Source organism: Mobula birostris, unplaced genomic scaffold (assembly GCF_030028105.1).
Source record: "Mobula birostris isolate sMobBir1 unplaced genomic scaffold, sMobBir1.hap1 scaffold_4832, whole genome shotgun sequence".
Classification (NCBI taxonomy): Eukaryota; Metazoa; Chordata; class Chondrichthyes; order Myliobatiformes; family Myliobatidae; genus Mobula; species Mobula birostris.
The window spans coordinates 1-20,942 of NW_027277960.1; the positions used below are offsets into that span (position 1 = coordinate 1).

At 44.0% G+C, this 20,942-nt stretch overlaps 1 protein-coding gene across 1 annotated transcript; it reads left to right on the forward strand.

Annotated features, from left to right (window-relative positions):
- Positions 1–2,685: 2,685 nt before the first annotated feature.
- LOC140193265 (phosphatidylserine synthase 1-like) lies at positions 2,686–18,251 on the forward strand (the record flags this gene model as incomplete). The annotated part of the gene is made up of 5 exons (XM_072250643.1): positions 2,686–2,798; positions 5,756–5,821; positions 15,248–15,347; positions 16,976–17,044; positions 18,173–18,251. Coding segments are annotated over 5 exons (427 nt in total), but the record flags the coding sequence as incomplete, so codon positions are not given.
- Positions 18,252–20,942: the final 2,691 nt, after the last annotated feature.

The following is a 20,942-nucleotide window of genomic DNA, read 5'->3' on the forward strand; positions in this document are numbered from 1 at the left end:
GTTCAATAACTCCACTGGGTGTTTTTTATAGACCTAATAGTAACAGGGACATGGAGGAACAGATAGGGAGACAGATTCTGGAAAGATGTAATAATAATGGGGTTGTTGTGATGGGAGATTTTAATTTCCCAAATATTGATTGACATCTCCCTAGAGCAAGGGATTTAGATGGCGTGGAGTTTGTTAGGTGTGTTCAGGAAGGTTTCTTGACTCAATATGTAGATAAGCCTACAAGAGGAGAGGCTGTACTTGATCTGGTATTGGGAAATGAACCTGGTCAGGTGTCAGGTCTCTCAGTGGGAGAGCATTTTGGAGATAGTGATCACAATTCTATCTCCTTTACCATAGCATTGGAGAGGGATAGGAACAGATAAGTTAGGGAAGTGTTTAATTGGATTAAGGGGAAATATGAGGCTATCAGGCAGGAACTTGGAAGCATAAATTGAAAACGATGTTCTCAGGGAAATGTACGGCAGTAATGTAGCAAATTTTCAGGGAATATTTGCGTGGCATTCTGCATAGGTACGTTCCAATGAGATGGGAAGGATGGTAGGGTACAGGAACTGTGGTGTACAAAGGCTGTTGAAAATCTCATCAAGAAGAAAAGAAAAGCTTACGAAAGGTTCAAAAAGCTAGGTAATGATAGAGATTTAGAAGATTATAAAGCTAGCAGAAAGGAGTTTAAGAATGAAATTACGAGAGCCAGAAGGGGCCATGAGAAGACCTTAGCGAGCAGGATTAAAGAAAACCCCAAGGCATTCTACAAGTATGTGAAGAGCAAGAGGATAAGATGTGAGAGAATAGGACCAATCCAGTGTGACAGTGGAAAAGTGTCTGTGGAACTGGAGGAGATAACAGAGGGTCTTAATGAATACTTTGCTTCAATATGCACTATGGAAAAGGATCTTGGCGGTTGTAGGGATGACTTACAGTAGATTGAAAAGCTTGAGCATATAAACATTATGAAAGAGGATGTGCTGGAGCTTTTGGAAAGCATCAAATTGGATAAGTCACCGGGACCGGAGGAGATGTACCACAGGCTACTGTGAGAGGTGAGGGAGGAGATTGTGGAGCCTCTGGCGATGATCTTTGCATCATCAATGGGGGGAGAGGTTCCTTAGGATTGGAGGGTTGCAGATGTTGTTCCCTTATTCAAGGAAGTGAGTAGAGATAGGGAAAGGATGCTAGGGTACAGGAAGTGCGGTGTACAAAGGCTGTTGAAAGACCAGTGAGTCTTACTTCAGTGGTTGGTAAGTTGATGGAAAAGATCCTGAGAGGCAGGATTTATGAACATTTGAAGAGGCATAATATGATTAAGAATAGTCAGCATGGCTCTGTCAAGGGCAGGTCGTGCCTCATGCGCCTGATTGAATTTTTTGAGGATGTGACTAAAAACGTTGATGAAGGTAGAGCAGTAGATGTAGTGTGTATGGATTTCAGCAAGGCATTTGATAAGGTACCACATGCAAGGCTTATTGAGAAAGTAAGGAGGCTCAGGATCCAAGGGGACATTGCTTTGTGGATCCGGAATTGGCTTGCCCACAGAAGGCAAAGAGCTGTTGTAGACAGGTCATATTCTGCATGGAGGTCAGTGACCAGTGGTGTGCCTCAGGGATCTGTTCTGGGACCTTTACTCTTTGTGATTTTTATAAATGACACTGGACGAAGAAGTGGAGGGATGGGTTAGTAAATTTGCTGATGACACAAAGGCTGGGGGGTGTTGTGGTTAGTGTGGAGGGCTGTCAGAGGTTACAGTGGGACATTGATAGGATGCAAAACTGGGCTGAGAAGTGGCAGATGGAGTTCAACCCAGATAAGTGTGAGGTGGTTCATTTTGGTAGGTCAAATATGATGGCAGAATATAGCATTAATGGTAAGACTCTTGGCAGTGTGGAGGATCAGAGGGATCTTGGGGTCCGAGTCCATAGGACACTCAAAGCAGCTGCGCAGGTTGACTCTGTGGTTAAGAAGGCATACGGTGCATTGGCCTTCATCAACCGTGGGATTGAGTTTAAGTGCTGAGAGGTAATGTTACAGCGATATAGGACCCTGGTCAGACCCTACTTGGAGTACTGTGCTCATTTCTGGTCACCTCACTACAGGAAGGATGTGGAAACTATAGAAAGGGTGCAGAGGAGATTTACAAGGATGCTGCCTGGATTGGGGAGCATGCCTTATGAAAACAGGTTGAGTGAACTTACCCTTTTCTCGTTGGAGCGACGGAGGATGAGAGGTGACCTGATAGAGGTGTATAAGATGATGAGAGGCATTGATTGTGTGGATAGTCAGATGCTTTTCCCCAGGGCTGAAATGGATAACATGAGAGGGCACAGTTTTAAGGTGCTTGGAAGCAGGTACAGAGGAGATGTCAGGGGTAAGTTTTTTATGCAGAGAGTGGTGAGTGCGTGGGATGGACTGCCGGCAACGGTGGTGGAGGCGGAATCAATAGGGTCTTTTAAGAGGCTCCTGGATAGGTACATGGAGCTTAGAAGAATAGAGGGCTATGGGTAACCCTAGGTAATTTCTAAAGTAAGAACATGTCTGGCACAGCTTTGTGGGCCGAAGGGCCTGTATTGTGCTGTAGGTTTTCTATGTTTCTATTCCTGATAATTTCATATTTTGCTCAGGAGAGCTGAGGGGCTGTTTTGGAGAGTGTCATGAGATTTTTTTTCTTTTCTATTTCAGCTGACTGAACTGAATACATTTTTCTTGAAACATATCTTCGTGTTTCAAGCGAGCCACGCCCTGAGTTATGGCCGAATCCTCTTTATTGGTGTGATCACGGCGCCTACTGTACGGTAAAGAAACTTTACATTTTGTATAAAAACTCTCTGGTCTCCTGTGGTGTTTATAAATGAAGATGGGTCATTTTCTCTTCTTCATCAAGAGTCTGCTTATTTGTTATACTCTATTTTTCCCGAAGTTACCCATTGCCTCTTCCTGTCCTCATTTCTTCTCATTGCTGTATAAACATCATACACAATCTCCTGTTTCTGTTGTTCTTGTTCTGCTTCTTGAACCCATCAATCTAGAACACAACATTACAGCACAGATAATAAACACAAGATTCTGTAGATGCTGCAAATCCGGAGCAACACACACAAAATGCTGGAGGAACTCAGCAGGCCAGGCAGCATCTATGGAACTGAATAAACAGTCAACATTTCTGGCCAAGACCCTGTATCAGGACTGGACTCTTTATTCTTTTCCACAGGTGCTTCCAAATTTGTACTTTCCTCCGAAGTTAAAAGTACGTTCATTATCAAAGTATGTACAGCATCTACAAGCCTGAGATTCATCTCCTTACGGGCAGCCACAAAACAAAGCAACAATAGCATCCACAAAGAAACCCACTCCAAAAATACTGTCAAAACATCCAGTATGTGAAAAGAGGAGCAAATTGTGCAAACAATGAAAAAAGTCAACGAATAACACACAGAACGTGAAACAGAGTCACCAAAAGTGAGTGCACAGCCACAGAGGCAGTTCGGTGCTGAGGCGAGTGTATTGGGTCAATGCTCCTGTACCTCACACCCGATTGTAGTAGTGAGAGGAGAGGGAGAGGGAGGTGGGTCAGGCTGCTGCAACGGTTATGGACTCAGGGTCTCGGATTATTTTCCTGTGTGACTGTATGTTTACTGGTATCTTGTATGTGCTTTGTGCTGTGTGTGACTGTGTGTTCTGTCTTGCATCTTGGCCCTGGAGTAACACTGTTTCATTTGGCTGTGTTCATTGGTATTCATGTATGGTTGAATGACAATTAAACTTCAACTTGAACATGTTCCCATGCGCCATCTGTAGGCTATCTAGACACCACCAGTTGAGCTATCTGCCATCACACACAGAATGCAGGAGGAAGTCAGCAGGTCAAGCCGTATCTATGGAGAGGAATAAACGGTTCATGTTTCAGCCTGAGACCCTGAGGAAGGGTCTCGGCCCAGAACGTTGACTGTTCATTCGCCTGCATTGACTCTGCGTGACCTGTTGACTTCCTGCAGCATTTTGTGTGTAGTGCTCTCGATTTCTGGCAACTGTACACCATTACACATCACTCTGCAAACCTTCTGTGCCGGCTTGTAGCTTTTCCAATGTCAATTTTCAGATGAACAACATCCCTGTTTCCCTCCTGATGTCCTTTTGAACTGCATAATAAACTATTTAACCTACAGACAGATTCTAAACCATTTTTCATCACTAACATTTAATTGTTTAATGGCGTGCATTTCACTGAAATCTTTCTGTGATGCTCAGGGCCTAAATGTTAATGAAAGAGTTGTTGGATGGAAGATTACTTATTGCCAAAATTTCTGTAATACTAACTCTCTAAAATGTTTTTTGACCTGCCATTTAGACCATAAGACATAGGAGCAGAATTAGTGCTTTTGCACATGAAGTGTGCTCTGCCATTCCGTTATAACTGATTTATTATCCCTCTCAACCCCATCTCCATGCATTTATTTAGCATTACATCCAGAGCCAGCCCTTTGAACCTCACTGACCCAGCAACCCCACAATCCTGATTAGACTATAAGACCAAGGAGCAGAAGTCGGCCATTCAGCCCATCGAGTCTGCTCCGCCATTTTATCATGAGCTGATCCATTCTCCCATTTAGTCCCACTCCCCCGCCTTCTCACCATAACCTTTGATGCCCTGGTTACTATTAATCTCTGCCTTAAATACACCCAATGACTTGGCCTCCACTGCTGCCCGTGGCAACAAATTCCATAGATTCACCACCCTCTGACTAAAAAAATTTCTTCGCATCTCTGTTCTGAATGGGCGCCCTTCAATCCTTAAGTCATGCCCTCTTGTACTGGACTCTCCCACCATCAGAAACAACTTTGCCACATCCACTCTGTCCATGCCTTTCAACATTTGAAATGTTTCTATGAGGTCCCCCTTCATTCTTCTGAACTCCAAGGAGTACTCCAAGGTCTAGTACAGACCTAATCACAGGACAACTTCCCGATTAACCTGACCAGTACGTCTTTGGGCTCATCATTTTCCTGCCTTCTCCCCTCAACCTTTGACACCCCGACTAATCAAGAATCTTATCAGACTCTGCTTTAATATACCCAATGACCAGGCCTCCACAGCCTTCTGTGGCAACTAATTCCACAAATTTACCACCCTCTGGCAAAAGAAATTTCTCCATTTCTGTTCTAAAGAGACATCTTTGTACTCTGAGGCTGTGTCCTCTGGTTCCAGACTTCCCCACGAGAGGAAATAGACTCTCCACATCCACTCTATCCAGGCCTTTCAATATTTGATAGGTTTCAATGAGATCCCCCCCCACTCTTCTGAATTCCAGTGAGTGCAGATCCAGAGCCATCAAACTCTCCTCAGACAATAACCCTTCCATTCTCAGAATCATTCTTGTGAACTCCTTCAAACACTCTCCAATATCAGCACATCTTTTCTTTGATTAGTGGGCCAAAACTGCTCACAATACTCCAAGTGAGGCCACACCAGTGCTTTATAAAACCTCAGCATTCCATCTTGTAGTCCTCTTGAAATGATTGCTAACGTTGCATTGGCTTCCTCACCTCTGGCTCAACCTGCAAATTAACCTTTAGGGAATCTTGTACAAGGACTCCTAAGTCCCCTTGCACCTCTGTTTTTGTATTTTCTCTCCCTTTAGAAAGTAGTCTACCCTTTCATTTCTTCTACCAAAGTGCTTGACCGTACATGTCACGACATGTTTTGATTCGGTTATGTTACCGGTGTTTAGTGCTGTTTTTGATTTGTTTACAGACAGTATTATGCGTATCTTACCGATAGTCAATGCAAAAGAGTTGGAACTCAGTGCTGGGTCTTTGGGTAAGTGTGTTTGTTTCTGAACTTAGACCATAAGACACAGGAGCAGAATTAGGCCATTTGGCCCATCGAGTCTGCTTCACCATTTCATCATGGCTGATCCAATTTTCCTCTCAGCCAGAGTCTCCAGCCTTCTCCCCGTATCCCTTCATGCCCTGACCAATCAAGAATCTTGTCAACCTCTGTCTTGAATCTTGTCATAGAGTTATATTGTACAGAGACAAACCCTTTGGCCCATCTCATCTGTGCCAAACAAATTGTTAAAAGTCTAAAGTAAAAATCCAGAGATTCGTTTTCTGTGGGCATTTACAAGAAAATAAGGAAATGCAGTAACATTTCTGAAAATCCTTGGTTGTTTGTCAGTTTGTCAATGTGCAAAAGAAATCATAAGATGTAGGTCATTCAGTCCATCATGTAGATAATTTATGTAAATAATTTTTAAAATCTGTAATTTAATAATTAATAAAATATAAATAAGTTTAATAAGCAGTATTTTAATAAATAATACTGAGAACATAAGTTATCGAAAGTGAGTTTGTAGGTTGTGAAACCAGGTCAGAGTTGAGGTGAGTGAAGTTATCCACACCTAATGGTTGAGGGGTAATAACTGGCCCTGAACCTGGTTTGTGGGTCTTGAGGCTCCTGTACCTTCTTCCCGATGGAAGTAGTGAGAGAGAGTCCACTAACATCCTATTTCCCCACGCTTTGCTGTAAACTTTTCCTACCCCTGTACCTGTTCCAGTATCTTTTAAGCATTATACTTTGAACAGCTTCTTCCCCTCTGCCACCAGGTTTTTGAATTGACAATGAACTCTTAAATTTACCTCACGATTTTGCTCAATCTTTCTGTCTGTCTCACAATTTGTAGTAACTCTTTACGTATTGCACTGTACTGCTGTTGCAAAACAACTGATTTCACAATGTATGTCAGTGATATCAAACCTGTTTCTGATCCTGGACTTGATCAAATTCACGAGACACATTTTCCACACAGAATTCAATAATTACCATCCCTAATAAATCCTTGTCTTTCCAAATATTGGTAGTACCTTTCCAGCTTCAACGTTCGGCTCACCAGCCTGTAGGCCCCTGCCTTGAACTTGCAGCCTTGAATAAAGGATTAAAGGGATTATGATAAAGATCAGGTGTGGGCATGTGGCCAAGTGGTTAAGGCATTGGACTAGCTACCTGAAGGTCGTGAGTTCGAACCCCAGCCAAAGGAATGTGTTGAGCCCTTGAGCAAGGCACTTAACCACACATTGCTCTGTGACGACACTGGTGCCAAGCTGTATGGGTCCTAATGCCCTTCCCTTGGACAACATTGGTGTCGTGGAGAGGGGGGACTTGCAGCATGGGCAACTGCTGGTCTTCCATACAACCTTGCCCAGGCCTGCGCCCTGGAGAGTGAAGACTTCGTTTTATCAGTGAGGATTATGCTGTAAGGGTGATGTCGCAAGCCCACAACTTACTAACCGGAACCAGAGCATCTTTGGAATGTGAGAGGACACCAAAGCTCCTGGAGGAAACCCATGTGGTCACTGGGAGAACATTCAAACTCCTTATGGACAGCAGCTGGCACTGTAAAGCGATCACGTAAACTGCTACGTGACAGTACCAGATAATGAACACGAGAGATTCTGCAGAAGCAGGAAATTCTGAACAACACACACAAAGTGCTGGAGGAGCTCAGCAGGTCAGGCAGCAGCTATGGTGGGGGGGAAATAAACAGCTGATGTTTCAGGCCGAGACCCCTCATCAGGACTGGAAAGGAAGGGGGAAGAAGCCAGAATAAGCTGGGGGAGGGATGGGAGTACAATCTAGAAGGTGATGGGTGAGATCAGGTGGGTGGGTGGAGGAGGGAGACTGAAGTAAGAAGCCAGGTGGGTGGGAAAGATGAAAGGCTGGATTGGAAGGAATCTGATAGGAGAGTAGAGTGGATCATGGGAGAAAGGGAAAGAGGAGGGGTGTCGGGGGGGGTGAAAGGTGAAGAGAAGAGGTAAGAGACGAGAGTGGGAAAATGAAGAAGAGGAGAGAATATGTTACTGTAGAGGCAGGGAGTTCGGTGCTTATAGGTGCTGGCTTTGCAGTAAATCTGTGGTCTGATTCTGTAGCTGGGTCTGAAGTTGAATTCTTGCACTCAGTACGGGCAGTAAGGAAGGGCTGTTTACTGCCCTTGTTGTCAAAAGGACTTGCTATTTATTGTATATATATCCCCTTTTGCCTATCACCTGTCCAGCTCTTGGCTCCATCCCTCCCCCTCCTGTCTTTTCCTATCATTTTGGATCTCCCCCTCCCCCTCCAACTTTCAAATCCCTTACTCACTCTTCCTTCAGTTAGTCCTGACGAAGGGTCTCGGCCTGAAACGTCGACTGCACCTCTTCCTGGAGATGCTGCCTGGCCTACTGCGTTCACCAGCAACTTTGATGTGTGTTGCTTGAATTTCCAGCATCTGCAGAATTCCTGTTGTTTGCTATTTATTGGTTTTTGTTTGATCAAGAACAGGTGTAGACCTGGTGATAAATTCAAACTAAAGATAAATGTGCAATGGTGGTGTGAGTGCCCTCTGCTGATTAAACTTGTGTTGAAGCTAATTTTTTTCCTTGAGGCGTCGTGTGGTTTACGATAATGCATTTCACGAGTCCGGTTTAATATCACTGACATGGTCATGAATCTTGTTTTGTGGCAACAGTACAGTGCAACACATAAAATGCAAGTTACAACATGAAACGTAAAAAATAAATAATGTAAGAAGGGAGCAAAATAGTGAGGTAGTGTTCATGGATTCACAGATTAATCGAATGATGAGAAACTGTTAGTATAGTCTGTATGTTAGAAATACAGGGAATGCTGAAACCAGGTTGTGGATAAATGAGAGAGGGGAGAGGGAGGTCCTAATATTTCAGGGTAATTACCTTAGATTGAATCATTCACTATTTTTCTCTCTCTCCACGATTGTTCCTTAACCTGATGACTATTTCTGGCATCCTGACCATCAGTATCAGATGCAAACAAATGAATCCCGAAAGTACACTGTTTTACTGCTGCACAGTGATGGAGAAATTTACCTGAAACGTTTGTGTATTGTCATGGGATCCATTGTGTACTGTGTGTTCACTTTACAATGTTAGGATCTAAATGTTTGCGATTCTTTTTGGCTTTTCTGCCAAAGTTCAACATAAATTTATTATCAAAGTACATATATGCCCTGAGATTCATTTTTTGTGGTCTTTCACAGTAAATACAAAAAAAATCAAAATAATAATAAATGCAAAATAAATAAGCGATGAATATTGAGAACCTGAGATGAAGGGTCCTTGAAAGTGAGTCCATAGGTTGTGGGAATGTTTCACTGATGGGCAAGTGAAGTTATCCCCTCTGGTTCAAGAACCTGATGGTTGAGGGTATTAACTGTTCCTAAATCTGGTGGTCCAATCTCCTTCTCTTTCCATGGAACAAGGAATTTGTCTGTCTCCAAATTTAGCTGTCTTTCCTTGCCACAATTCTTTTTACAAAATTTCCAAATCATGTTGTTACAGGTTTCACTGAAAAACAAGTTTTACAATTGAAGATGTGTAATAAAAAAAAACTTAGTTTTTGAATACAAATTTCATTGAAAACCAAGTTTTACAGTTGAAGGTGTATAATAAAAAAACTTAGATTTTGAATAAAGTTACAAAGAATAATGTCTTGCTGGTTATGGATTTTTGTTCTTTGTGGAATCCGTGTGTTGTGCAATTAGCTTGTTTGCTTCTGATGCCACAGTGCAAAATAACTTCAGTGTGTGTAGCATCCTCCTTTTTGGATTTGAAGCGTATCCCAGAGGAATTGTACTGGTACATTACAGAAGGATCTAGATGAGTGCAGTTTTCCTGAGAAGAGTGCCTCAAGCAGTAAACACGACGATGGCTTTGGAGTACACCTATTGCCTCGTGCTCCACCTAGCTCTCCAAACTGAAAACACTATCAGACATTGGATCAGAACGAGGCCATTCAGCCCATCTGTCACGTTGTCCTTCTCAAACCCATTCTTCTGCCTTCTCCCCGTAACCTTTGACACCCTGACTAATCAAGACCCTATCAACCTCCACTTTAAAAATATCCAATGATTTGGCCTGTACAGCTGTCTGTGGCAATGAATTCCACAGATTCACCACCCTCAGGCTGAAGTAATTTCTCCTCATCTCTTTTCTAAGGCGATGTCCTTGTGTTCTGAGGCTATGCCCTCTGGTCCTAGACTCCACTGCAGGAAACATCCTCTCCATGTCCACTTTATCCAGGCCTTTCAACATTTGATAGGTTTCAATGAGATTAGGTTCCACATGCAAGGCTCATTCAGAAACTAAGGAGGCATGGGATCCAATGTGACCTTGCTTTGTGGATCCAGAATTGGCTTGACCACAGAAGGCAAAGGATGGTTGTAGATGGGTCATATTCTACGTGGAGGACAGTGACCGTTCTGGGAGCCCTCCTCTTTGTGATTTTTATGTGACCTGGATGAGGAAGTGGAAGGGTAGGTTAGTAAGTATGCTGATGACACAAGAGTTGTGGGGTGTTGTGGATAGTCTGGAGGGTTGTCACTCACAACACGCTGGAGGAACTCAGCAGGTCGGGCAGCATCCGTGGAAACGATCAGTCAACGTTTCGGGCCGGAACCGTTGACTGATCGTTTCCACGGATGCTGTCCGACCTGCTGAGTTTCTCCAGCGTGTTGTGAGTGTTGCTTTGACCCCAGCATCTGCAGAGTATTTTGTGTTCTGGAGGGCTGTCAGATGTTACAGCAGGATATCGATAGGTTGCAGAACTGGGCTGAGAAGTGTCAGATGAGAGTTCAACCCAGTTAAGTGTAAAGTTGTTCATTTTGGTAGGTCAAATTGAAGAAAAATATAGTAAGACTCTTGACAGTGTGGAGGATCAGAGAGATCTTGGGGTCCATGTCCATAGGACACTCAAAGCTACTGCACTGATTGACATTGTTGTTAAGAAAGACACATAGTGTGTTGGCATTCAACAACCGTGGGACTGAGTTCAAGAGCCGTGAGGTAATGTTGCAGCTGTACAAGACCTTGGTCAGACCAGAACCCCCACCCCTTGGAGTACTGTGTTCAGTTCTGGTCACCTCACTACAGGAAGGATGTGGATACTATAGAGAGAGTGCAGAGGAGATTTTCAAGGATGTTCCCTGGATTGGAAGGCGTACCTTATGAGAATAGGTTGAGTGAACTCAGCCTTTTCTCCTTGGGGCGACGGAGGATGAGAGGTGACCTGATCAAGGTGTATAAGATGTTGAGGGGCTTTGTTGTGTGGATAGTCAGAGGCTTTTTCCCAGGGCTGAAATGGCTAACACGAGGAGGCATAGTTTTAAGGTACTTGGAAGCAGGTACAGAGGGGATGTCAGTGGTAAGTTTTTCACACAGAGAGTGGTGGGTGTGTGGTATGCACTGCCAGCGGCGGTGGTGGAAGTGGATACAATAGGGTCTTTTAAGAGACTCTCAGATAGATACATGGAACTTGGAAATATAGAGGGCTATGTGGTGGGGAAATTCCAGGCAGTTTTTAGAGTAGGTTTCCTGTTTGGCACAGCATTGTGGGCCAAAGGGCCTGTAATGTGCTGTAGATTTCTATGTTCTATGAGATTCCACCATCTTTCTAACCTCCAACGAGCACAAGCCCAGACCTATCAAATACTCGTCATGTGGAATCATTCCGGAAATCTCCTCTGGGCGTTCTGCAATGCCAGCACATTCTGTCTTAGCAAAGTTGCCCAAAACTGTTCATAATACATAGAGTTATAGAAAAGTACAGCGCAGAAGCAGGGCCCATCTAGTCTGTGCCGAATCATTTAATCTGTCAATTCCTACACCGGGACCAGGGCTCTCCATGCCCCTTCCATCCACATATCTCTCCAAACTTCTCTTAAATGTTGAATCGAGCTCACTATATAAATAAGCATAATGATGTTTACTCTAATATATAGATATATCCATTTATATATGTCTAAACTCATCTTAAATGTTGAAGTTGAGCTCGCTTACACCACCTGTGCTGGTAGCTCGTTCCACACTCTCGCAACCCTTTGACTGAAGTTTTCTCTCATGTTTCTCTTAAACTACTCATCTTTCACCTTTAGGCCATGACCTGTAGTTGTAGTCTCACCTAACCTCTCAGTGGACAAAGCCTGCTTGCGTTAACCCTGTGTATACACCTCATCTGTACCTCCGCAAAGGATGTACTGGAGCTTTTGGAGAGCATCAAGTTGGATAAGTCTCCGGGACCAGACAAGATGTACCCCAGGCTACTGTAGCAGGCGAGGGAGGAGATCACTGAGCCTCTGGCGATGATCTTTGCATCATCAATGGGGCCGGGAGAGGTTCCAGAGGATTGGAGGGTTGCAGATGTAGTTCCTTTATTCAAGAAAGGGAGTAGAGATAGCTCAGGAAATTATAGACCAGTGAGTCTTACTTCAGTGGTTGGTAAACTGATGGAGAAGATCCTGAGAGGCAGGATTTTGAACATTTGGAGAGGCATAATATGATTAGGAATAGTCAGCACAGCTTTGTCAAAGGCAGATCGTGCCTTACGAGCCTGATTGAATTTTTTGAGGATGTGACTAAACACATTGATGAAGGTAGAGCAGTAGATGTAGTGTACATAGATTTCAGCAAGGCATATGATAAGGTACCCCATGCCAGGCTTATTGAGATAGTAAGGAGGCATGGGATCTAAGGGGACATTGCTTTGTGGATCCAGAACTGGCTTGCCCACAGAAGGCAAAGAGTGGTTGTAGATGGGTCATATTCTGCATGGAGGTTGGTGACCAGTGGTGTGCCTCAGGGATCTGTTCTGGGACCCTTACTCTTTGTGATTTTTATAAATGACCTGGATGAGGAAGTGGAGGGATGGGTTAGTAAATTTGCTGATGACACAAAGGTTGGGGGTGTTGTGGATAGTGTGGAGGGCTGTCAGAGGTTACAACGGGACATTGATAGGATTCAGAACTGGGCTGAGAAGTGGCAGATGGAGTTAAATGCAGATAAGTGTGAGGTGGTTCATTTTGGTAGGTCAAATATGATGGCAGAATATAGTATTAATGGTAAGACTCTTGGCAGTGTGGAGGATCAGAGGGATCTTGGGGTCGGAGTCCATAGCACACTCAAAGCTGCTGCACAGGTTGACTCTGGTTAAGAAGGCATACGGTGCATTGGCCTTCATCAATCATGGGATTGAGTTTAAGAGCCGAGAGGTAATGTTGCAGCTATATAGGACCCCGGTGAGTACTGTGCTCAGTTCTGGTCACCTCACAACAGGAAGGATGTGGAAACCATAGAAAGGGTGCAGAGGAGATTTACAAGGATGTTGCCTGGATTGGGGAGTATGCCTTATGAGAATAGGTTGAGTGAACTTGGCCTTTTTTCCTTGGGGCGATGGAGGATGAGAGGTGACCTGATAGAGGTGTATAAGATGATGAGAGGCATTGATCGTGTGGATAGACAGAGGCTTTTTCCCAAGGCTGAAGTGGCTAACATGAGAAGGCATAGTTTTACGGTGCTTGGAAGTAGGTACAGAGGAGATGTCAGGGGTAAGTTTTTTACGCAGAGAATGGTGAGTGCGTGGAATGGACTGCTGGCAACGGTGATGGAGGCGGATACAATAGGGTCTTTTAAGAGACTCCTGGATAGGTACATGGAGCTTACAAAAATAGAGGGCTATGGGTAACCCTCGGTAATTTGTAAAGTAAGTATATGTTTGGCACAGCATTGTGTATTGTGCTGTAGGTTTTCTATGTTTCTGTAATTTTGTATACCATTTCTACCACAACCCCTGGCAGGGTTTTGCACACACCCGCCACTCTGTGGGTAAAAACTTAACTCTGACATAACCCCATAATTCAACCTAAAGTTATTCTCCCCCTCCTCATATTAACCACCCCTCCCCTCCTCCACTCTTGTGAAATGTGAGCCTAGTCGTGAGGTCGACTTCTGCTCCTTTTTGGTTTCTATTCCACTTATGCTTGTAGTATTGTGTTCATTTCGGGTCACCTCATTATAGGAAGGATGTGGAAGCTTTAGAGAGGGTGCAGAGGAGATCTACCAGGATGCTGTCTGGACTAGAAAGCATATCTTAAGAGGAATGGTTGAACGAGCTGGGGCTTTTCTGTTTGGAGCGAAGGAAGAAGAGAGGTGACTTGAAAGAAGTGTAGAAGACAAAAGAGGTGTTGTTTGAGTGGACAGCAGAGACTTTTTTTTTTACCAGAGCGGAAATGGCTAGTACATGGGGGTCACAATTTTTAAGGCAACTGGGGGAATATATAGGGGCGATGTCAGAGGTAGGTTTTTTTTTAACACAGAGAATGGCAGGTGCATGGGACGCCCTGACAGGGTGGTGGTAGAGACAGATACATCCGGGACATTTGAGATAGGCAGATAGATGACAGAAGATGGAGGGTTATGTGGAGGGAAGGGTTGGGTTAAAAGGTTGGCACAGTATTGTGGACTGAAGACCCTGTGCTGGGCTGTAATGTTCTGAGTTATTTTACATATCTCTAAACACTGTAAGTAGCCCTCTGCGATTTCAGCCTCGTCGCCTGTTTGTATCTTGGTCTGGTTGCTGTTGACACCATTTGGTTACACATCAGAGCTTGTATGAATCACAAACAAAACCAGTACCTACTCGTTCGCCAAACCTCCAGTTTTCCTCAATATTGACCTTGTTCCAGAGTTCCTACTTGCAAACCCACCCAAGTAGTCACATCCCAGTGAACCAATTGAATTTGTCATTTATAAATGCTGCATGTCATTGTACCAATCTGCTGTCTTGTGTTAATCTGTCTGTGGAGTTTGAACTTAATTTACTTTTACTTGGCCGCTACAGTGACGCAGCAGGTAGGGCAACACTATCACAGCTCGGGCTGTTTCGGAGTTCAGTTCTGAAGCTGGGTGTAAGGGTTTGTACGTCCTTCCTGTGTGCGTGGGTTTCCTCCAGGTGCTCTAGTTTCCTCCCACAGTCCAAAGACGTACCAGTTAGTAGGTCAATTGGTCATTGTAAATTGCCCTCTGATTAGACTGGGGTTAACTGGTCATTGTAAATTGCCCTCTGATTAGACTGGGGTTAACTGGTCATTGTAACTTGCCCTCTGATTAGACTGGGGTTAACTGGTCATTGTAAATTGCCCTCTGATTAGACTGGGGTTAACTGATCATTGTAAATTGCCCTCTGATTAGACTGGGCTAGGGTTGAATCAGTGGGTTGCTGTGTAGTACAGCTTGCTGCATTGTTGAGGGTCTGTTCTGTGTTCTGTCTCTGAGAACAATTGCCTTTTGCAGTACAAGAATAATTCAACTTAATTCCAAATCTATTAGAGTGTGTACCTGGCTGTGAGTTGGGCTGTATTTTTGAGATCTGTCTAACTTTCTTTTTAAAAAATGTTAACAGTGCCATTTCCTTTCTGGAAGCAATAGTATGCATCAAGTCCGGTCAGGATCTTTTCTCCAAAACTGTGGGCCTGTATGTCATCCTCTGGCTCCTCTGCATGGTAAGAAAGATCATTGCTTATTGCTCCAATAGTCGACTGGCTGGAGATTCAGATTCAGATTTATTAATGCACGTACATCAAGGCACACAGTGAAATGCGTAATTCTTGTTAACAACCAACACAGCCCGTGGGTGCTCTGGGGGCAGCCCACAAGTATCACCACGCATTCCGGCAACGACAGAGCATTCCTTCCATGCTTGGCAGAACAACTCAGTGGCTCAGTAGTGTAGCAGTTAGCAAAACACTTTACAGTTCACAGTTCAAGGTAAATTTATTATCAAAGTGCATATACGAACCTGGGATTCATTTTCTTGCAGGCATACTCAATAGATCCAATAACCATAATAGAATCGATGAAAGACCGCAACAGCAGGATAGACAACCAGTGTGCAAGAGATAGCAGACTGTGCAAATACTAAAAGAAAAATTTGAAATAGTAATAAATAAATAAGCAATGATTATCGATGAGATGAAGAGTTCTTGAAAGTGAATCCATAGGTGTGGGAACAATTAAGTGATGGGGCAAGTGAAGTTGAGTAAAGTTCAAAGTAAAATTTATTATCAGAGTACATGCACGTCCCCACGTGCAACCCTCAGATTTTTTTTCCTGCAGGCATAGTGAGCAAATTTTATAACAGTAAAGAGGGTCAATGAAAGAGCAAGAGTGTAGAAGACAACAAATTGCAGGTGCAAATATAAGTAAGCGGCAATAAATAGTGAGAGATTGAAATAACAAGATAAGTGTAGCTATCTCCTTTTGTTTAAGAGTCTGGTGGTTGAGGGGTAGTAACTGTTCTTGAACCTGGTGGTGTGAGTCCTGAGGCTCCTGTACCTTCTACCTGATGGCAGCAGCAAGAAAAAAGCATGGCCTGGGTGGGGAGGATCTTTGATGATGGATGCTGCTTTCCTACGGCAACGTTACGTGTAGATGTGCTCAATGGTTGGGAGGGCTTAACCCATACTGGACTGGGCCGAATCCTCTAACTTTTGTAGGATTTTCCGCTCAAAGGAATTGGTGTTCCCATACTAGGCCGTAATGCAGCCGGTCAGCACACCACTCACCTATAGAAGTTTGTCAAGGTTTTTGAAGACTCGTGGAACCTCCTGAGCAAGTAGATGCGCTGTTGTACTTTCTTTGCAAGTAGTCAGTTCCATCCTGGATACTACCTCCGTGGTGTCCAAGACATCTTCAAGGAGAAGTGTTAGAAAAGTAGCTTCCATCATCAAGGACGTCCATCACCCAGGACAGCCCTCATCTCATTGTTACCATCAGGTAGGAGTTACAGAAGCCTGAAGGCACACACTCAACGATTCATCCTCGTACACAATGTCTGATGCGTAGAGGGACTGAATGATAACTGCTTTTTGGAAATGCTGGATTGATCTTGGAGTATGTTTAAAAGGTCAGCGCAATATCGTGTGCCAAAGGGCCTGCACTGTGCTGGAATGTTCTAGGTTCTGTGCTTTCTTGCCAACTGTTGGAATATAATTTTGTTATCCTCTGCCACATTCAAACTATAAGTGAATCAAAAAAAAAAAATGTGATGTTTGCTGTTTCATTAAGTTCTGTGTAAATTGGACTTGGAAAAGACTGAAGACCATTTAACTGGACTTCTTACTCATTCCAGGCTTTTATAACCTTCCTTTGCCTTGCGGGAATGGTTTGGTACGCTGAGCATACTGGGCAACGTGAGAAGGTGAGTTTGTGACTGGAAGTTCACTCCCCCACTATCGGAAACTTAGTCTGCACATCCATTCTATCTAGACCTTCCAATATTTGATAGATTTCAATGAGGTCTCCACCCCCCCCCCCCCCCCCTCTAAACTGCTTGCACATTTTGTCCGCTTTTCCACATTAGTCATTTGTCAGTCTTGGTTTACATCAATTCTGTTGTATTCTTTATTTTCCTGTAAATGTCTGGAAGGAAATGAATCTCAAGATAGTACATGGTGACATACATTCCGGGGCCACATTATTAAATGCCTTCTGTACCTAATAAAGTGACCACAGAGTGTGTGCTCATGGTTTCTGCTGCTGTCGCCCATTCACTTCAAGGTTCGATGTGTTGTGCATTCCGAGATGCTCTTCTGCACATCACTGTTGTAACCCGTGGTTATTTGAGTTACTGTCACCTTCCCGTCAGCTTGAACCAGTCTGGCCATTCTCCTCTGACCTCTTTCATTAACGAGGTGATTTCCGCCACTTACTGGATGGTTTTTTTGTGTTTTTTGCACCATTCTCTGTAAATTCCAGAGAGTGGTCCGTGCAGAAATCCCAGGAGATGGCGGTTGTCACGGTCACATACTGGTTAGCACAGCGCTGTTGGAGCTCAGTTCAGGCCTGTCAGGAGTTTGTAACGTCCTCCCCAGGCGACACATGGGTTTTCTCCAGGTGCTCCAGTTTTCCTCCCGCAGTCCAAAGATGTCCCGGGGAGGTTAATCTGTCATTGTAAATTGTCCCGTGATTGGGTTAGGGTTAAATCGGATTTGTCGGGGGTTGCTGAGGCAGCGTGGCTCATAAGGCTGGAAGGGCCTCCTGTGTGCTGTAAATAAATAAAATAAGATCAGCAGCTTCTGAGATACTCAAACCACCCTGTCTGGCGCCAACAATCATTCCACAAAGTCACTAAGATCACATCTGTTCCCCATTCTGATGTTTAGTCTGAACAACAACTGAACCTCTTGGCCATGTCAGCATGCTTTGATGAATTGAGTTGATGCCACATGATTGGCTGATTAGATATTTGCATTGTACCTAATAAAGTGGCCTCTTTGATTTAAAAAAAATTACTTTGACTTTCACTTTGATGTTTTCTGTCTTTCAGACTCTTTCCGAGTGTGAATATGAGGAGGCAGTTAACAGCACTGATACCTCCCAGCTGCCTGGTGACCCACACGCAAAAGGTTTGTGCATTGAAATAAGACCATGACACATAGGAGCAGAATTAGGCCATTCAGCCCATTGAGACTACTCCACCATTACATCATGGCTGATCCTGGATCCCACTCAACCCCATACCTGTCTTCTCGCCATATCCTTTGATGCCCTGACCAATCAGGAAACCTAAGCCTTAAATATAATACCATAAGACATAGGAGCAGAATTGGGCCATTTGGCCCATTGAATCTCCTTCGCCATCCTTTTTTCCTCTCCTCAGTTCCACTCTCCACCCTTCTCCCCATAACCTTTGATGCCATGTCCAGTCAAGAACCTATCAAGCTCTACCTTAAGTACACCCAACGACCTGGCCTCCACAGCTGCCTGTGGTAATACATTCCACAAATTCACCACCCTCTGGCTAAACAAATTGCTTCGTATCTCTGTTTTAAATGGACGCTCCTCTATCTTGAGGATGTCCCTCTTGTCCTAGGCTCCCCCACCATGGGAAACATCCTTCCCACATCTACTCTGTTTAGGCCTTTCAACATTCGAAAGGTTTCAATGAGACCCCCCCCCCCCCCCCACCCGCCCATCCTTCTAAATTCCAGCAAGTTCAGACCCAGAGCCATTGAAAGTTCCTCGTATGATGAACCTTTCACTCCCAGAATCATCCTTGTGAACCTCCCCTGAACCCTCTCCAATGCCAGCACATCTTTTCTTAGACGAGGAGACCAGAATTGTTCACAATACTCAAGGTGAGGCCTCACAGAGCCTTATAAAGCCTCAGCATCACATCCTTGCTCTTGTATTTTAGATCTCTTGAAATGAATGCTAACATGGCATTTGCCTTCCTCACCAGTGACTCAACCTGCAAGTTAACCTTTACGGTGTTCTGTACAAGGACTCCCAAGTCCCTTTGCATCTCAGATTTTTGGATTTTCTCCCTATTTAGAAAATAGTCTGTCCATTTATTTCTTCTACCAAAATGCATAACCATGCATTTTCCAACGTTGTACTTCATTTGCCACTCTCTTGCCTGTTCTCCTAATCTGTCTAAGTCCTTCTGCATCCTACCTGTTTATTCACCATTACCTGCTCCTCCACCAATCTTTGTCTCATCTGCAAACTTGGCAACAAAGCCATCTATTACATCATCTAAATCATTGATATACAGCATAAAAAGAAGTGGCCCCTGCAGAACACCACTGGCAGCCAACCAGAAAAGGATCCTTTTATTCCCACTCGCTGCCTCCTACCAATCAACCAGTACTCGAATAATGCCAGTAACTTTCCTGTAATTCCATGGGCTCTGTGGCACCTTATCAAGGGCCTTCTGAAAGTCCAAATATACAACATCCACTGCATCCCCTTTATCTATCCTACTTGTAATCTCCTCAAAAAATTCCAACAGGTTCATCAGGCAATATTTTCCCTGAAGGAACCCATGCTGACTTTGTCCTCTCTTGTGCTGTGTCACAAAGTACTCTATAACCTCATCCTTAATTGATTCCAACATCTTCACAACCACTGAGATCAGGCTAACCGTTCTATAATTTCCTTTCTGCTGCCTTCCTCCTTGCTTAAAGAGCGTAGTGATATTTTTAATTTTCCAGTACTTTGGCACGATGACATAGTGCAATGATTTTTGAAAGATCATTACTAATGCCTCCACAATCTCTACCACTACCTCTTTCAGAACCCTAGAGTGCAGTTCATCTGGTCCGGGTGACTTATGTACCCTTAGGTCTTTCAGCTTTTTGAGCACCTTCTCCCTTGTAACAGTAACTGCACCCACTTCTCTTCCCTCATACCCTTAAACATCTGGCACAAATCTGGAAAGAGGCACAAAACTTGTTGATTCACTATTGTTTTATTACATATTAATAGAACACAAAGAGTTGGAAATGTAGAGCTGAAAAAAGTCTGATAGCTAAGAACGTTCAGACTCAGAGACTAGAGGAAAAGATGGTGTACCAACATTGACCCTTTTTATACCCCATAGTTAAACATTCCATTCAAATTGATAGATAAGAGTTAACCAATCAGATAGCCCCTATTCAAATAATGCAACACCAGAGAAACTCCTGAACCTTCCAGAATGATATAAAGAACTGTAACCAATAGGGGCACTCTGAACAACTGCATATACTGACTGTGACCACTAGGGGGCACATCAAACAATTGCATATACACACTGTGACCACTTGGGGTCACACTGAACAACTGCATATACACACTGTGACCACTAGGGGACACACTGAACAACTGCATATACACACTGTGACCACTAGGAGACACACTGAACAACTGCGTATACACACTGTGACCACTAGGGGGCACATCAAACAATTGCATATACACACTGTGACCACTTGGGGTCACACTGAACAACTGCATATACACACTGTGACCACTAGGGGACACACTGAACAACTGCATATACACACTGTGACCACTAGGAGACACACTGAACAACTGCGTATACACACTGTGACCGCTAGGGGGCACACTGAACAACTGCCTATACACACTGTGACCACTAAGGGACACACTGAACAACTGCCTATACACACTGTGACCACTAGGAGACACACTGAACAACTGCGTATACACACTGTGACCGCTAGGGGACACACTGAACAACTGCGTATACACACTGTGACCGCTAAGGGACACACTGAACAACTGCCTATACACACTGTGACCACAAGGGA